The sequence below is a fragment of the Zonotrichia leucophrys genome, chromosome 12, assembly GCF_028769735.1.
Source record: "Zonotrichia leucophrys gambelii isolate GWCS_2022_RI chromosome 12, RI_Zleu_2.0, whole genome shotgun sequence".
In the NCBI taxonomy this organism is placed as follows: Eukaryota; Metazoa; Chordata; class Aves; order Passeriformes; family Passerellidae; genus Zonotrichia; species Zonotrichia leucophrys.
In genome coordinates this window covers 8,490,843-8,506,103 of record NC_088182.1, presented here as the reverse complement: position 1 = coordinate 8,506,103, position 15,261 = coordinate 8,490,843, and the positions used below count along the sequence as shown (strand labels likewise).

The 15,261-nt window shown below is 35.1% G+C and overlaps 1 protein-coding gene across 7 annotated transcripts in view; it reads right to left on the bottom strand.

The window, feature by feature from the left end:
- The window catches only part of CFAP20DC (CFAP20 domain containing), a 66,651-nt gene that overhangs the window by 32,950 nt on the left and 18,440 nt on the right, over nt 1-15,261 (bottom strand). For 4 of the 7 annotated variants that reach the window (XM_064723853.1, XM_064723851.1, XM_064723854.1 and 1 more), the window contains 5 exons: nt 14,122-14,278; nt 10,410-10,568; nt 6,587-6,723; nt 5,288-5,462; nt 4,613-4,759 (listed from right to left, as the gene is read on the bottom strand). In XM_064723853.1, the coding sequence (XP_064579923.1) occupies nt 4,613-4,759; nt 5,288-5,462; nt 6,587-6,723; nt 10,410-10,568; nt 14,122-14,278 (775 nt within the window). Of the gene's footprint in view, nt 1-4,612; nt 4,760-5,287; nt 5,463-6,586; nt 6,724-10,386; nt 10,569-14,121; nt 14,279-15,261 lie in introns of those variants that run through there. The other 3 variants (XM_064723852.1, XM_064723855.1, XM_064723856.1) reach the window with 3 other exon arrangements.

Genomic DNA, 15,261 nt, shown 5'->3' with positions numbered 1-15,261 from the left:
AGATATCTTTATTCACCAGGTTTCCCTGAATACAGCCACAACTAATCTAACAATTTTAAAACAAACAATAAACTACAGAAATGGAGTTAAAGATTGAGTGCACCAGATACACATGAAAAGACCATTTTTATGTTCTTATTGTTAACTTATATTTTACTGTTTGGAATGATGGTATAGAAAAAAATGTCAATTTGATTGATTACAACCAATCTCAAATAGCATCTAAGAAAAGGAGAATTGCTCAAGTATGCAATACTCCCTTATCTTCATTAAAGGTAGTGTGGTGTGGATTATTCACTAGATATTGAAACTTTCCAGCTCCATAAAACAAAGTTACCATCAACCATATTAAAAAAACCCAATGAAAAAATACTAAAAATGTAATAATAAAGCAGCATTGCAATAATAAAGTGCTTGCCACCACAGAAGATAGTAAATTTAGAAGGGTATTTTGTGCTTTACTGTAATATTTTACTTTTAGTTTTGTTAGAATTACCACTTCAGGCACATTCAGCAGCTGGGGAGTAGTGAGAGGGTGGGAGGAAGTCTGAATCACCATAAATGAAGGCAAAAGAAAGAAGACTGAGATGCCAGGAGAAACAGCTGTCTTCTTACTGCGCTGCTGTGATTTTTCCAGTTTACTGAAGACAGACAGTAAAGCTACCAAACTCCAGTTAATATCCAGGAACCAGGGGAAGGTTGGGACTTGATGTATCTTATATGGCCATGGCTTGCCCCTTCTTGTTCCAGAAAATACCATTTTTCAATCTCCTCATGAAGACCATCTTTAGTCAGAACTCCCAAGGCTTTTCAAGTAAACTCTTATTCTATTAGAAAATCTTTCTGGTTTAAAACAATGTAGTGGATTCTGCTTTTAATTATTATAAGCCTTGAAAGCTGAACATGCAAGTGATTCCATTTATTTTATAAATATTTTGGACTAGTTTTTCAAAGAGCATCAAGAAATGAGTGAGACTACTCAAAACTTCTAGGAAACACCCTTCAATGAATAAACCAAATGATTTTTAGTTCTGTATCTATAACTACAGCTTTTTCAAAGGAGGGTGTTGGGGCAGAATTCTCCAGTCTACTATCATTCAAGATTGTGTCACATCCCTCTGATAAAGCATTTTTATAGGCAATTGGAATTACATGTGAAGGGTGGTACACAAATAAAACAACTGAAATCCTAAGAGAAAACACAGTCATGAACATTTCACAATGTTATGCTTTCGGTATACTTTACATCTATATAAGCTACCTTTATTAAGCTACCATTTCCCCTATAAAAATGAAATGAAAAGAGGGATATTTTCATGAGTTTTTCAAGTGAGGCTGAACACAGTCTTTGGATGTTCAAGGACAAAGACTCAGGAACTGCTTTTTCCCCAACTGATTCTGTGACCTAACATGACTGAAAAACTCTGTCACACTAAATCAGTATTTTCAATTATTCAATTATTTATTCTGTAGGAATCTGGCCCATCAAGACTGATTCTTTTAGATTGTTTTAAAAGTTTTAGGACCTGGAGAGATGCCTTGTTCACAGCTCCAGAAATTGCTATACAGAAATGATACAAAAATATTACTTATCCCCAAACTGCAACTCGACAACTCTTCAGGATGTGAAGAATCCTTTCCCCAGCTTTTTTGGTTGCTAAGTCTAAAATGATGTTTACCCTTTTTCCTAAGGCAAAAAATTTTTTACTTGCTGCATTTATCCAAACAAACAAACAAACAAACAAACAATCTTCAAAAGTTACCTAGCTAAGAAACTTTTTATATTTTTTCTTATCTCAGCATTTTGCAGTCTTCTTTCCAGTCTGGCACCAACCCTTCCAGTTTAATCTAGATACATTTTATTAGGTTTCCCTGTCGGTGCTGAGACTGACATCAAAATACATAACATAAACTCCTTCAGTATTCAGAAGGTCTTTTCCCCATGATAAAATTAGATTTGACATGTCTCATGCTGCCTTTGTGGTTTACAAATATGCACTAATAGCTCAGACCACTGTGCAGAGCCCTCTGGGGTATGGTTATACACTTAGTGTACAACCCACTCCAGGAGAATTCACTAATTCTTATGCACATACAACTGGGAAAGCATAGAGAGGAGTAGCTTAATATTTTTGTCTACTGACTTAGCAACAACCCACTTCCCACACTGCAATCTCACCTGTTCTGTTTGCATTCTAGAATAACTTACAATGCAGTTGTTGCTATTTAATTTGTAGAGGGCGTTACAGATAAAATTGTGTAATGAATTCTGAAGGAAACAATGTGTTGAATCACTTGCTTTTTAAGATTTTAAGCCAATTTTGAATGAAGTATCAAAACATGCAAAAGAAATCCTAGATCAACAGTTTTTATCAAGTGTTTAGAGAACATGAGCCAGTTAGAGACTTAAACTCCTGATTTCTAATCCTGGCTCTGCCTCAAATATCCAAAAATTTTCTTACACTTTAGTCACCATTATAATGTCTTGCCCAGACCAAAAGGAGTTCATAAATACAAAGAACTACTTTAAATTTATTAATATCTCTATAATATTAGCCTGAATATTCTGCTTTTTTAGTCTAAGCCACCCTGTAAAGAACTACATTCATTTCTAGAGTTGAAGAAATATACTTGAGTTAGTAATAAGTCAAACCCAAACATTCATTCACACAGCACAGTAATAATTCTTAATGAAATATCCAGAGGGCAGGCAAAAGAGTCTGTATGATTTGAAGATGACATTTTATGCTGGTTACAGAGTTCAGGAACTTCTGTAACCTGTAGTGAGTGTAGCAGTCTTTCAATACAAGTGAAAGATACCGGGAGTTTTGGACTAAACAAAATCCCTCTACCTCTCCAACAAAAACTATGCTAGAATTTCTTTTTAACTCATAATTTCCATGTCAATTGTAATGAATAATTTGGAGTACATTCTGAGTAAAATATGCAAACTACTACGTAATCACAATATTGCAGCAAACAACATAAATGCAAGAATGATCACCTTAACATCTAATTAGCTCTTCTACACAGTCAGACTTATGCTAAAGCTCCTAATCACAGCCTAACATTATAATGAAGGCTTCAGCATTGAGTAAATAAGATTGGCATAAACAGTGTTTATTCATTTTATCTCTTCTCTCAGGTCAAGTTTATCCCACTTTGGAAGATGTCCAGAACAAAGCCTAGAAGGGGACTTTGCTGATGAAGAAGTTCCTTATAGGAAGTTCTTCAGAAAAAACAAATCCAGTACTAATTGATAAAGAAATCATTAAGTCATCTATGTAAAATGAGATAACTTCATATACTGAAAAAGACAGAAATCTGCAGACTGAGAGTGACAACAGTGACAAGCAATGAAAATACAGGGAAAAAAATTGTAGAACTGCACCTTACCAACACACATAATGCATTTATCTGTCTGTACACACAACTAAGATTATAAAGAAACAGTTTTCATTCTTTGACATTCAAACAGCAAAGAGCAGAGTTTACACACATCTTTCTTCCTCAGTTCTCTGCCTCTGAATTTATGAGGACATTCAGACAGGCCAGCCTACTGCCCTAAAGCTGTATTTTCATATCACCTATATTTTCATAAAATAGTAAGTGTTGATTAATTTTTTTAAATTCTGTCACTCAATAGAGGTTTTGGTGTTCTAGATGAAAACAAAGTAAAGATAGTGATTCCTGCCCCAGGTTTCTCAAAATTCACATAAATAGGAAGGAATGAAAAAATTCTCCAGAAGACTTTTCTATTTGCCTGAACATCTTGGATCTCTTTCAGTCAAATTATGGAACCCATAATAGCTATTATGAATTACTGAAACTGCCAGAGTATATAATAATTTCTAAATATCCCCAAAGAATAAACACAAAGGAAATCACTCACAATATGAAGGAAAATCTTATTGGTCAATTTTGAGCACATTTGAATCGTCCAACCACTTTTCAAATTGGTGACTATGCCTTCTAATAAAAAGTAATACTACTTTTTATAGAGACAAGGGATACTTTTGCCCCAAGAATGCAATTCCCAGACTCATGCAAAGGAAGTAGATAATGTATGACAAAAAAAAAAAATTTTGGCAGAGAGGGAAAAAACTCAGAGAAAGGGAAAAAACTCAAAATGCAAGCTGAGGTGTCTTTCTGTGAATAACAAGAAATGAATCACCACTGAACTCTATAAACAAATCAACCCTTTCCCCCTCCTTTCTCCCCTCCCCTTGTGATATTACATAGGTACTGTAGTTAATATTCTAAACTCTTATCTAGGGCAAGTAAAATTTCTTGTACATTTCATATTTGGAATATTCAGTGTTAAATTTATTAGGGATTTAAAGAATAAATTATTTTTAGTTCTTTTCCTTTAATCATGAGAGCATGGAATTTTTCTTTTGATATTCATTCACTGCTCTGGTACTCTGCTTAATCCTGCAAATCTTTATCAATGCTCTAAAGCAATTCTGTTGCAGGGTGCTTGATTTCCATAATCCCCACAACACAGATGTTTATTTTTTATATGAACTGCTTTTCGGTCCTTTGAAATTTACAACATTCCTTCAGACCACATAGAACTGAAATGTAAAATAACATAAAATGAGTACCATACCATTGGTTATCTCCCATGTGGCTTTGGCTGCATTTTTTGGAGATAATCTTATATGACTGTCCTTGTCTGGCGATGGTACTTGTGGTGAGGTGAGCTGAAAATCTGCTTCTCCACTTACAGGTGTTGTCAGAGTCTGAATTTCAGGGTCTGCAATGCAATGCAGAAATGGAATGCCTGTGAAGACTCATATTGTGTGCATATGGGGCATTGTACTGGGATGCAAACATTTAAAGAGCATGGGAATCTTGCAGGGCAGCAGGAACAGGGCAGCCACAAGGAAGGAAAAATTTAACACAAGCTATGGAAGAAGGGCAAACCATAGTAATTATAAAAAACAGGCTTGCAAAAGTCTGCAAAACAACCAAGAACCATGGCAGCAGCTCAGTTATTTTCACAGCATGAGGAAAGAGGAGCATGTGTATAAATTGTGGGTACTGCCAGCAGGTGATGATCCCTGGCTCAATCACTCACAACACAAATAGCTGCAGAGAGAATGAGCATTTATTCACCCTCATACAGGAGAATAAATCATGATTTAATGAATATGTCTTCAGTAATTAATTAAGTAGATAAAGGATTAGAAAAACAAAGAATTAAGTCCTAGATTCAAAGGCACAATCATGCAAAAATTTGGCCGTTTGAAAAGTCTACATATGCTTTGCTTTATGCTCTTACCATTTTGATATTCATTTGCAGGTGTTTGGAGAGTACTTCTTTTGCCTCCTTGATCTAAAGTATCATTGCATGGCCACAGTGGTGACTCCAACCTCTCATTTTCTGGTATGGTTTCAGTTGGCGTTCCTGAATTTTGAAGTTGGCACGATGTTTTGCTACCCAAGGTCTTTGTTACCTTGAAAGACATTATTTCTTGATGAAAGACAAAAATATAACAGCTTTCAAAATACTCAAAGGTAAAACACAGATTATGAATTACACTTTTTTTCCAAATATATATTTCCAAATCTTTTTTAAACAGTATCTTTTCACAAAACCTCACGGTGGGCTCTATTCAGTGTGGTATCTTCAATCTTTACAGTCAAGTAGCAAGCAGAGGGTTTTTTTTCCACTGAGTGAATGGAACAATGCAAAGAAAAGGGAAAATATTAGAATTCACTATCAGAATAAAAAGACTAAAACTTATAGTTATTCTGGACCTCAGGAGTATTTTCTTCTTTGAAGAAAGGAATATCATTTTACAACCTGACTTTCAAGTGACTTCCTACACAAGAGTTGGCTGGATCCCTTATTCTCAGTGTTAAACTGAAAACTGTAGTCCTGATCAGATTCCAAAAACCTGCATATTTGTTGCTGGCAGACTGGGATCAGGTGTTTTCCCTGGCATTGTAATTGCCAGGAGCTACTGTAAGGCTGACTATCAGAGAATCCTGAAATATAATTTCTGTGCTGCACTATGGCTCTCATCCTAAGGAAAAATATTTACACACACAAACACACACACAGAGAGAGAGAGAAATTTCAGCAATCTAGAAAAAAAATCAGAAAAGAATGGTAAGAGTAATTTCAATAGAGAGAGGCATCTCTATGTCTGATGCTGAATCAGCCTGTTTCATTTAAGTTTTGAAATTCTCCACTCTCGTGTGGCTCAGTTGCAGTACTGAATCACTTTGTTGTATTTAGTCAGGGTCTCCCTGCAATTAGAGCCTGCTGTCCTTGGCCTTTCAGGCACCCCTTAGAAGAGGTTTGGCCTCTCTACAGCCCCACATTCACTGACAACAGCAACCAGATTTCCCCTTGGCCTCCTCTCCTGTGGGATCAATAAACCCATGCCCTGTGCTGGAGCCACCCTTGCATTTCCCTTGCCCTCCTCTGGGTGTTACAGGATCTCTGGCACTGGGACCTATCCCAGTTCTCTGGAGGCAGCCTCTGGAATAAACCTTTAGTTTAACTCCTCTCCTTATCAATATCTTCCTTTGCAAAAGGGCCATGGTGTGGTTGGAATTTAGCCCTTTTTACCTTGCCAGGTACCTTTGCATTGGTTCTTCTGTTTGAAGATGGAGGTGGCCCAAGGATCTTTGACCCAAATGCAATATGTGATACATCCTGAGTTTTACCATTGCATGTGTTGCCTTGGCCTCTATTACCCAGAATACCTAAGTTAAGAAAATTAAGAGTTAAAAAAAATTACAGTACCTACAAACAATAAAAAGTAGCTTTTTTTCTAGAATCAACTAAAAGAAAAACATTATGAATACTAAACATATTTAAGAGTTATGAGCCTTTAAAGTGCACTCCCTAGAAATATAGGAATAGCAAATGCACATTGTGTGCAAGTGTGTCAACATATCAGCAAGAAACTTGGTCTATTATAGAGACATAATTTTAATCTTCTTGCTTTAAAGATTTATTTAAAAGTGGGTTATTTATAAACAACAAAAAAAAATTGGTTTGCAGGATTTCTTTAGAACTTCAATAAAAATCTAACTTCTGACAGGGAGAAAAAAGAACTCTAATTAATAAATAACAGAATAAATAAATAATAACACAAAAAAATGAAGGCAAGACTGTCAAGGTATCAGTCTCAGCTCAGAGAACTATTTACATGTACCCTGCTTTTTGAAATTACTGAATCTACTCTATTACCAGGGCTGAGCCCTAATATTGCAAATGCACTCTATTGCTGCTAAAATATTTATTACTATTTATTTTTTTTTTTACTGCTTAAACTGTAGATTTATTTTTATAAGTCTTTTAAAGCATAGAAATTGCCAACCAGTCTTCAAGACAAAAGTAAACATGTAATGCAGGTGAATGTTCTCCAAAAAATTTAAAAAGGAAGGACAGTAAAATGGTTACACATTAATTTTACCATCAGGGTTGTAGAGCTGCACGTACTATCTATTTTCCTTTTATAATTCTCCAATATTGTCAGTGAATTCTCCTTTCCAGAGCTGATAAAAATGGTATCTTCACATTAATTTATATTTAATATTTACAATGTCCAAAGATATTTTCTTGCTACAACTTGTATTAAATTGCTATCTCACTTTAGAGATTTGACACCTTCATAAAGCAATAAAGTAGAAACAAAATATTCTGCCGATTCCCCTGAGCATTTTTCATAACCTTATTTCAAGATCAGCTTTATTTACAGTGTCATCAAGGAAATGAAAAACAGATCATACATTAGCCACCAATATCATCATTTACTGTACTAATAAGCACAGAAGAAGCTCCTTGCTGCCATTACCTGACTCTTTTCCTGATGTGACATTTGGTTGCTGTTAACAGCTGCCATTTCACAAGATCAGATGACCTGTCTTGGTTTAACATCAATTTCTTTTTTACTGGCTACCTTGGGATGTTGTTAGCTCCAATTAGAAAAGCTGATTTGCATTAAAATCTCTCTTAATGACCACATTAATTGACTGCAATTAATTACCTACATCTACACATAACAGTGTGTTGATGACATAATGAAATAATATGTGTAATTAAAAGTGGGTGATACTAAAAATAACTTGGGCTTTTGATTATCAAATAAACAAAAAAGTGTAGTGGATTAAAGGCAGATTTTCCAATTAAAATGTACCTAAGCATACCAAAACTTCCAATTTCAAGCAGGCCAACTTCTGAAATTTAAAAAACATGTCTGGAAGGACACATGCTATGTTTATAAGGTGGGATTGAAGACCACCACCACTTATGAAAAATTTTACAACTCCAGATTTCCAATAATAATAATTGGAAAATAATCTATGTTTCTCTATACTGCTGTTTTATAATGATGATCTATCTCTTTACAAAATTGCTTTAAAGAGATAATCAGTACTTTGAATCAAGACAATAAGGACAGGAAATATATTTGCCTTGGTGAAATTCTGCTGTTGACTTTACTGCAGGTAGGAAGCAATACACAGTTTTAAAGCAAAACAGCAGCTTTACTAAAAAGCTCTCAATTGTCTGACCCTCTATTTAAGCAATTTCACATCTTGGCATTTGTATCTACAATTCAGTTTCTACTGATTCTTGGCTTGCAGATCTTACTGAAGCAGACATGCCAACTTAAACATAAAAACACAGGAAATGCTGGTCTAGAACAGGCCAATAATCTCTGTAACAATCAGTTCCAAAGGCCAAACCCAACACTTCAGAAATAGCACGAGATAATTCAGTATGGACTTTTGAAATCATCTGCCTTCAACACAGTTCTTAGTGTAAGGTCGGAAAAACAGAAGTACAAAATTGAATTTTCTCTTTACATTTTTACTGCTGCTAAATATAACATTACTGTTACCTATATAAATTGGCAACTGATTTTGGAATCATACCAATTTCTTTACCAGCCTCTTTTAGCAGTAGATTCCATATTTTAATCATATTCTGTGTAACATGGCATTTTCTTTTATGAGTTTTTAATTTTCAACTGCAACATCACATCAAATGATGTCTTGTTTTTGTGCTACGAGATAAGAAAAACAGCTTTTATTGAACATCCTTTGTATCAGTGGTTACTTTTTAAATGCCCTTATGTAGATTTTTAATGTTTTCAGCATATCTTATGTGAGAGATTATCATTCATGCTATTTCTCCCTGAATCACTTCTTGGTCTGTAAGATATTTTCTGAGATGGTTTAGCTGATAATGTATTAAGTATTTCAGATAATAATGCAAAAATGATTTAAAGGTTTGATACCTTTTTCATTTCCTATGAATTTGAATTTCCTGCTACTTAGTTTTTTAAAACATATTAAAATCTGAAAGTTCTACTGAGCTGTATCTCTGGTGATGATAACCTGCCAGCCTTGATTCATTTAATTTTGATCCTCTGAAGCTTAACTGTAGTTATAATTCCTCCCCACTGCAGAATCCTCTGCATTTAGCAAAGCTAGATTTTATGTGATGTCATGTTCCACATTTACCCCCTACAATGGTACCTAGACCATAATTTTTCAACACAGTGGCCACAAGACATAAAACCAATAAACCTTGCTTTGAAAACTGTGATATTTCCTGCATGTTACCTGCTTTGTTCTTCAGGAAAAAGTAAATATGGGATTTACTATCTAAAAAGCTTAAAACTTTCTGAAGTCCCACTCTTTATTAAACCAGTATCTGTATCATAACAAAATTTTGCTCCCCTGTTATTTGCTTCTCTGTTGAGATTATTCATAACTATGATAAACAATACAGAGACTAGAACAAAAGCTTTTTAGGTCTCCTGCTGTTAGCCTTCAGCTGTAACAATAATTTTAAATTTAATCCTTTCTTTGCTTTCTCTTAGCTTTTATCCAAGTCAATAGCTTGTATTGTAGCACACCACTGCCCAACTTCTTTAATAAATCTCTTCAGTGCAATGCTGCTAAAGTCTAAATTACATGGTTCATTATTTTGTAGCTTAAAGAAACATTCAAATAAGACAAGATACCAATAAGACAAGATTTCTCTTTTCAGAGTAAAAGCTGAGGACACTGCATACACATATTGCCAGCAAAGTTTCATTGATGTGAACATACTTTAAAAAGAAGTGTAACAACTTCACTGCAAAATGCTTCAATGTACATTCATATGACATCTCAAATATTGTTGTAAATATATTGTTATAAATCTCATGCTTGAATTAGAACTGTTCAGGCTCCACATAGATCTCAACTATAGAATGTGTCACATCTATAACTATCACATGTGTCTGTGTGCTTGAGGCACTACAGGTGTGCAGGAGTTGTCAGGTGTCATTTTAAGACATTGGAACTCTAAACATGGACATTTACAAAACAATCAATTGTTTACACACACACTGTATGGATTGTACTCACAGTATTTTAATACAACAGAATACCTGTTTCTTGCAATGCCTTTTCCCTGCATTTTGTTTTTGGCTTGTGAATTTCATTTAGATCCAGCAGTTGTGTAACTTGTGGGACATCAGAATTGAGCTGGCAGGTTGGAGGAATATCATCTGAGACCTCATATGGCCCAGGTGTAACAATGGATGTACCTAGAAACAGAAAACATGGGCTTTACTTCATGACACCATGGAATTCAATAGGACTTGCATTATTTGGTAGATTACATATACTTTAGTTCATATGGCTATAAAAACGAAATAGATTATGGTAATTTGAAAAAATTGCTGCAATTGGTCACTTTTTATTGCAAATTTCAAAATTATATTGTGTATACTTTTAGGCCAAAAGTTTTGAATACAGTTAAAGAAATAAACACTAATGGCTGGAGTAGCCATAGAGAATCAACTTTGATTTGTCAAGAAAGCAAACAAAACAATCATTAAATATATTTTGTTAATTTTTATTACAATTCAGCTTTAATTGTAACACTGATACAGTGATTTTCAGATAAAATGAACAGCTAAATATGGTATTCATATCTGTGGGACTGAAGTAGCAAAGAAGTCCCATATATGCAAATAAAGAATTTAACAAGCTTTAATTCCAAACTTTGGACTCCATTATGCTTTCAGATAAACTAAAAAGCTGTCAACCTATGTATTCTTGTGACACCAGGCATGGCAGAATGTGAGCTGATTATCTCTGCTTTCCCTTTGATAACCAATATAGACTGAGTTTATGAAAGCTGCTCTCTGCAAAGAAAGGAATCAATGTCAGAACCATTCCTGATGTTCCAACACAAATTAATTGCAAATTTTAGAAGACTTGAATATAATAAGCAAATGAATTAGCCTATTTTCCAAGGAAAATAAGAGGAAAACATAACTTGAAACCCAAACATGAATAAGGGATCAAGTATTGAGATTCAAATAAAAAAATCAAATGTCCCATGCTGTATTTCAGTGCAGGACATATTTTTTTCAATTTTTTTTTTTTTTTTGCCAAGCCAGTACATTATTTATCACTGTTGGGCAATACTTAGTGATAAAACTCATACATAAGTTCTGCATCACTATGGAAACAAGAAACTAGGTATAGTTTAAGCTTGTGTGCTTCAGTGTCATGAGGCAGAAAAGATGAAGTATTTCCTCTTCTATCTCAATGATCTCATACAGAAATAATTTCTCCGTATATGTGGTTTTCCCCTTTGCATTTACTGTCATTTTGAAAATTCAAAACATACTGTATACTTGCTACTTGACAAGAGTAACACACTCATTGCACCTTGAAATCAATTCTTCCACCACACCAAGGAGTTTGAAGCAAAGAGCTCAACCCTTGTCCTGGTTTCTGATAGTGGAGGGCTGTGTGTTGGATCTGGCATGTGAGCAGAGCTGATGACACACTGGAGTGTGAGTTGTTGTCCAGCTCCCCAAGCTGCCCTGCCAGGCAGCAGATGGCAGGGGGCACAAGAAGCTGGGGGGACAGAGCCAGGACAGCTGACCCCAGCTGGCCCCAGGGATATTCCAGACCACAGGGCAGTGTGCTCAGCATCTCAGTGAGAGGGGAAACTGACTGGGGGCAGCTGCTGGTGGTAAACAAATTATGCAGATAAAAACCAATTGCCCTTCTTGGGTTTTATTTACCTTTTTTCCCCCTTGTAATAACAATTTAGCATTAAGGTGTTCTTATCTCAACCCATGCATTTTCCTACTTTTACCTTTCTGCTTCTTTCCCCCAACCCAATGAGGGCAGTGACTGTGTGCTGCTTAAGTGCTGGCCAAGGTTAAAGCACAACTCTCAATACAAATTGGAATGCCACTGCATTCAGTGGGGCTCAACTAACTGGTCCAGTCATTCTGAGAGGGAAAAAGCTTTATTAAAGAGTAATTGTTATATGAAACTTAATTAATAATAAAAAAATTACTATTGTTTTTCTTCACTTGGGTATGAAGTATAGAATCATTTAAATTCAGCCAAACCTTCCGCTGTAATGAAAATTTAAGATGGGTCTAGAGAACAAATTTAGAAGAGTAGCTGAGGGAACAGGGGTTGTTCAGCCTGGAGAAAAGGAAGCTGAAGGCAGACCTTGCACAGAGGTAGGTGTTGGTGTCTTCTCCCAGGCAACAAGCAGCAACACGAGAGGAAAGAGCCCCAAGTTGTGCCAGAGGATGTTTAGAATGGATAATGGGAACACTTTCTTCATCAAAAGGGTTGTCAAGCCCTGGAACAGACTGCCCAGGGTGGTGGAGTCACCATTCCTGGTGGTATTTAAAACCCAAGTGGGTGGGGATCTCAGGGACATGGCTTAGTGGTGGCCTTGGCAGTGCTGGCTTAACAGCTGGACACAAAAGACCTTAAAGGTTTTTTCCAACCTAAACAATTCCATGATTCTGATTCTATTCCTATATTCTATATTCTATTTATATTTCTATATTCTTGCCTAGATAAGGAAATTCAAAAGCATACAGAAAGTACTAATGCCCACCAGCTGTGTAATAATCATAGAATTGATAATGAAGTAATTAAAAGTGTAATATTTTAGTATGCTTACAGTTTATTAAAGCTGTTTACTCATTATGTTAGCTGCATTTTAGAATTTTGGAACTCATTTAGAATATTTAAGCACATTTCAGAAGCTGTTTAGAGTGGAAGGGAAAAAACAATGCACCAATGGAATTAAATTAAATGAATGCCAGTGAGAGCTTGAACTGCAGTTTCCTGCTGAGAATTTACCATATTCTCTCTGTAGACATTTTTAATTAATATTTTTTCCAGTCTTACCAACAAAAAATCAGAGGCGTAATCACAACGTTTGCCTACTCTCTCCTATTGGTTGAGTGTTTCCAAATGGAAAATACATTTTGCTACACTTATAATTCTGTTAACTACCCCTCCTTCTGAAACCAGAAAGGTTTTTCAGGTATGTTCCTTAAAAGCTGAAAAATGAAAATTTGAATAAAATAGAAGCTGAGTTATTCCTAAGGGTGCCTTTAAAATAAGCAAGTGCCAGCTGTGCTTTTGAAATTTCTCCTGTGTTACTGCAAATACCAGTGAGGAATGAAGTTCTCTCCTTGGAAAATGATGATTCAGGATTATGATGTGAGTCTGGAGACTGGTAAACTTGACCAATATTGGGTCCAAAAAACCCTGTTATTTTTCAGCTCACCACCAAGATTACTTTCCCAATAAACAAGGCCACATTAGGATAACTGGACATGATCTGAGGGGTTTATTATAGTTTCATAGCTCTGTTTCATATAATGTTTTGTTACAATTTTGTCTGCATTATTTCAGAAAGAAATCTTTCATCAGCTGCTAACATCCAAAATTAAGAAAGCAAACAGCAAATGTTGCTGTTTTCAGTACTTCTCTTTCCTCTCAGATACTCTGTTCCTAGCAAAAATCAGATTTCTATCAGCATCAGACACCCTCATTAAAACAAGCTCTCTACTTGATAAATCTTCCCAGAATATTTTTTAATAAAAAACTTCTAAGGAATTCAGTGTTTAAAACACAGGAGTACACACATATTTAATTAGTTGCCCTAAGTCCAACACTAGCAGACTTAATATGCTGCACTACCACTTTAATTTTTATTAAATCATGTAATCCTTCAAATTGCCAATCTGATGAATAAAAAACTTTTGATTTTATAACGTGAACAGTTATGATTAAGACTAGACAGTAATTAAAACACACCATCTTCCTCAGCTGTAACTGGAGGCTTGAATTTTAAAGTGAAGACCTTTCTTAGCTTACAGTTGGCTGAAATAGTAATTCCATCCAAGGACTGGAAGAGAGCTCCTCTGAATATTTCATAGGTAAATGTTACCAAGTCAATACACATATTGCACCACTAGAAAAGAGAAACAATACTCTTTAGTAAAATCCGTGAGCTGAGGCTAACACACCTTCTATACAAATAGATGGCCTTGAGTAGAAATGCAGCAATTTTCATTTAATTTGCAGAACTGTAATACATTTTATACGATTACTCATGAGTAAAATTCAGCTGATCAATGGTTGAAATTTTAAGGAAAAAGAAAAGTAAAACCAGAATGATTGTACATGCCTGATTTCCTCATAAAGTCAAGGTAGAAATATTAGCTTCTAATCCACAAATAGCAAATATTTTTGAGAAAAAATTTAGGCGCATACATTACTGTTCAGGTCTTAAATCTGAAATTTTGGAAGGAAAGGAATACTTGTTTTGAAGACACCAAGCAATGCACTGAAAAATTCAGTATTTAATTATAACTGATACTTCTAGTGATGAGGTTGAAACAGAATAATTTGTAGGGATACAATACAGAAATCTAGCATGTGAAAATGCAAACTCTGTTCTGCTGATGGAACAAACAACTTATTTTATATCCTGATTCACAACCCCTCATGCTGATAATAACAATCAGCTTGTGTATACAGTAAGTTGAACTATCAGAGCCATGTAAAAGATCTATCTAATCACTGAAAGCAGCATGCTCCCTCCTTTAAGCAAAAGCAATGATAAAAAGGCAGAGAAGCATTTAAGGGAGACAGATATGTACTCAGATACACTGAGGAATATAGATCTACTCTTTAAGGTTGGTCAAGCATTAAGGTTATTAAAATATTTTGTCATTATAAATGATCAGAGCATCTAGACATATCTGATTCGTGCTTTATTATCTAAATTAAAATTCATAACTGAAGTTCATCTTCTGCTTGAATTTAACTTCATGTACATTAACGCACACGTTAATCCTGAAATACCTGTACTAGTCTGACACCAACTAACTGAAATTACACTGAAGAAAAATAATTTCATTTCATTGGATTTTGAATTAACAGCAACTTCAG